This window comes from Amblyraja radiata, chromosome 5, assembly GCF_010909765.2.
Source record: "Amblyraja radiata isolate CabotCenter1 chromosome 5, sAmbRad1.1.pri, whole genome shotgun sequence".
Classification (NCBI taxonomy): Eukaryota; Metazoa; Chordata; class Chondrichthyes; order Rajiformes; family Rajidae; genus Amblyraja; species Amblyraja radiata.
Genome location: NC_045960.1, coordinates 55,309,966 through 55,313,610, shown reverse-complemented (window position 1 = coordinate 55,313,610; position 3,645 = coordinate 55,309,966). Strand labels below are relative to the sequence as shown.

The following is a 3,645-nucleotide window of genomic DNA, read 5'->3' as shown; positions in this document are numbered from 1 at the left end:
TTAAAACCCTTAGTTTTACACAAAAACTAAGGGGAAAAGTACACCATACCTACAACAGATCATATAATAGATGACAAAATTACATTATCACCTTCACCTTATATTTTGCAAGCACAGTATAATAACACCATCACCAATACGTGAGGGAAAAAAAAAACAAACACACAGGAAACATCACTTAGTCAGTCCCGTATTCAATGTCAAAGTTCATCAATCAACCTCTGTGGCGGCCTTGATATTCTGGTTGAGCGTCTTAATCCAGATTTTACAGGCGAACACCGCACTTCCGAGCTAGGGAACACCTGTTTTGGTATTGCAACCACCTGGTCAGGAACCTGTACTGCTACTTTAGCTGGTGAAATATCCAACGAAGGCATAGGTGCTTCTTTGGCAGCTAGAACAGGATAACAAGACATAGGCACAATAGGTTCCAATTCCTTATTCGACCATTGGCCCCCCATTGATACTGGCTGATCCGAAGCACTTAACCGAGGTTCCAGATGAGGAGCAATAGTAGACTGTACGATTTGATCCACATGCCGGCGAATCTGGCCATCGGCCGTGTTGACTGCATACATTAGAGGTCCTTGTACCTCCGCAACAACTCCCGGCTGCCATTTCTGGTTTCTATAATCGCGGGCAAGTACAGCTTCACCAACCTGGAAACTCCTGGTAAGACGTTGAGGTGGACAATGGAACACTTTCCGTTCCACTTGTCTTCTAAGATCAGGACGAACTAAGTCCAATTTGGAACCCAACTGTCTGTTGAAAAACAACATCGCAGGTGATTGACCTGTTACAGCATGAACCGCATTTCTATAGTTGAACAAAAAATTGTCCAATTTATGTTGCATAGGCAGATCCTCATGTTTCATTGCTTTCAGCGCCTTCTTAAAGGTCTGTACAAAACGCTCCACCAGTCCATTTGTTGCCGGATGATAAGGTGCCGACGTATAGTGTTTAATGCCATTAGTCTTCAGAAACTTCTTAAAGTCTTCAGATACAAATTGAGGCCCGTTATCCGAACATATTTGTTCAGGCAAACCATACCTTGCAAAAATTGTTCGTAACGTCGCAATCGTCTTCTGAGACGTAGTCGAGGACATCGTTATAACCTCTGGCCATTTCGAATGCGCATCTACTACCACCAGGAACATAGACTCTTGAAAGGGTCCTGCATAATCAATATGAACCCGTTTCCATGGACCAGACGGCCATTCCCATGGATGGATAGGGGCCAATGGAGGTGTCTTCTGCTCAAGCCGACAGCCAGAACAATTTTTGGCCAATTCCTCAATCTGGCCATCAATACCTGGCCACCATACATATGCACGAGCCAGACTTTTCATCTTAGTGCATCCTAGATGACCAACGTGTAGTTCCTCCAAGATTTGTTTCTGTAACTTTTGGGGGATCACCACTCTAGAACCACACATCACGGTACCCCTGCACGTAAACAATTGTTCTCTTCTTGCTGAATATTGAGGAAACCGAGAATCTCCTTCCGCTGGCCACCCTCGTACTGTTATATCATATACCCCTGAAAGAGTCCTATCATTCCTTGTCTCACGCTCTATACGTTTGTTATCCACTGGCAACACTTCACAAATGGACATATGAAACAATTCTGCCACATCAGTCATTGGTACATCACTTACAATCGGTAATGGCAATCTTGACAAACTATCTGCATTCCCATGCAACTTTGTGCCTCTATACTGGATGTCATAACGATGTGCACCCAAAAACAAGGCCCATCTCTGCAAGCGCTGTGCCGTCATCAAGGGCACCCCCTTTTTTGGATTAAATATCGAAACCAACGGCTGATGATCCGTAATCAATGTAAATTTCTGTCCATATAAGTAATTATTAAATTTGTTAACACCCCATACAAGGCTAAGAGCCTCCCTATCAATTTGGGCGTAATTCTTTTCAGCCGTGGACAATGACCTTGATGCAAAAGCAATTGGTCGTTCATGACCCCCTGGAAACTGATGTGAAAGCACTGCACCTATACCATAAGGAGATGCATCACAAGCCAGCTTAATTGGTATTGCTGGATCAAAATGTGCAAGCACCTTCCTTGATGTAATCAAGGCCTTACTATCAGCAAATGCCTTCACACATTCCAACGACCAATTCCATTTCACCCCTGATTTTAACAATCCATTTAATGGATACAGGATAGCAGATAAGTTTGGCAAAAATTTATGATAGTAATTTATCAGTCCCAGAAATGAGCGTAACTGTGACACATTCACCGGAGCTGGCGCATTTACCACCGCAGCAATTTTGTCTGGTGATTTATGCAACCCATGTCTATCAATCAAATGTCCACAATAGGCCAGTTGTTCCTTGAAGAAGTCACACTTGGCCTTGTTAGCCCTAAGGCCATAACGTTTTAACCTGCCCAACACCCGTTCCAAATTGGAGAGGTGTTCTTCCACCGTCCTACCTGTGATCAAAATATCATCCAAGTAACATTGGGTACCTGGAATACCTTGCAGCACCTGCTCCATGGCTCTCTGCCACATAGCCGGCGCCGAAGCTACCCCAAAAACCAACCTATTATACCTATACAAGCCTTTATGAGTATTAATCGTCAGGTAATGTCTGGAATCTTCCTCTACCTCCATCTGCAAATATGCTTGTGCCAGATCTATTTTAGAAAAATGTTGCCCTCCTGCCAATGAGGCAAAAATCTCATCAATCTTTGGCAATGGATATTGTACTACTTTTAACACTGGATTCACTGTAACTTTAAAACCACCACAAATACGTACTTTCTGTGCTAATCCCGGGCCATCCGGCAAAGCCTTTTTCATAACCGGCACAATAGGTGTAGCCCATTCACTCCAATCTATCCTTGAGAGCACTCCTTGTTGCTCTAAGTTATCTAATTCAGCTTCAATGAAATTTGTAAAACTTGTAAAATGGCACCCTTCTCTTCTGTTTTTAGGCGTGCCACAAAATGGCGGTTCCCGCTTTTGCACCCTTCTCTTCCTTGACTGCACTTTGCCCCAACACTCACAACTTTGGAGCTCCAGTCCAGCCTCAACCACACACCCGCCTCTACCAAGCTTCTTTGCCTTGGGAGGGTGCGGGGAGCGTTCTCCACTCGATCTTTCAGGATGCCGAGGTCGGTAAGACATCAGGGTTCCTTAATCTCGTCGCCACTGTTAAGTACTGGAGTCAGATACTTAAATAACCATCGAGAAACCATCAGGTAAAACCAACGTGCCTTTAATCATGGTTTCAGAGGGGGAAGGGAAGAGAGAGTGCTCACACTACCACCAGGGCTTTTATACTAAGCAAGCCCCCTTTTGTGGCTACCGGTATTACAATAGGTGTATGATATCTCTTAAAGGGGCATACACCACACTTCCCACACTGACCTTTCTGTCCTACAGTAGGTCTCCTCCATTGTCAGAGTGAGGCTAAACGCAAATTGGAGTAACAACATCTCATATTTTGCTTGGGCAGCTTACAGCCCAGTGGTATGAATATTGATTTCTTTAACTTCAGGTAACCCCAGCATTCCCTCTCTCTCCATCCCTCCATCACCTAAGTCGCACCAGCTTCTCATTTTCACCCAACAAACAGTAACCAAAGGCCTGTTTCCTCTAGCATCATTACATTTTTGCA

The 3,645-nt window shown here is 44.2% G+C and overlaps 1 protein-coding gene across 1 annotated transcript; it reads right to left on the bottom strand.

The window, feature by feature from the left end:
- Positions 1 to 200: 200 nt before the first annotated feature.
- LOC116973748 (uncharacterized protein K02A2.6-like) lies at positions 201 to 3,152 on the bottom strand. Its single transcript, XM_033022054.1, has one exon. It carries the CDS (start codon positions 3,150 to 3,152, stop codon positions 201 to 203), a length of 2,952 nt encoding a protein of 983 aa, XP_032877945.1.
- Between the last annotated feature and the right edge of the window lie 493 nt (positions 3,153 to 3,645).

Bases quoted from the DNA above. Each gene is read 5' to 3' on its own strand.
- LOC116973748 (XM_033022054.1), bottom strand. From the start codon at position 3,152: ATGTCTTACCGACCTCGGCATCCTGAAAGATCGAGTGGAGAACGCTCC.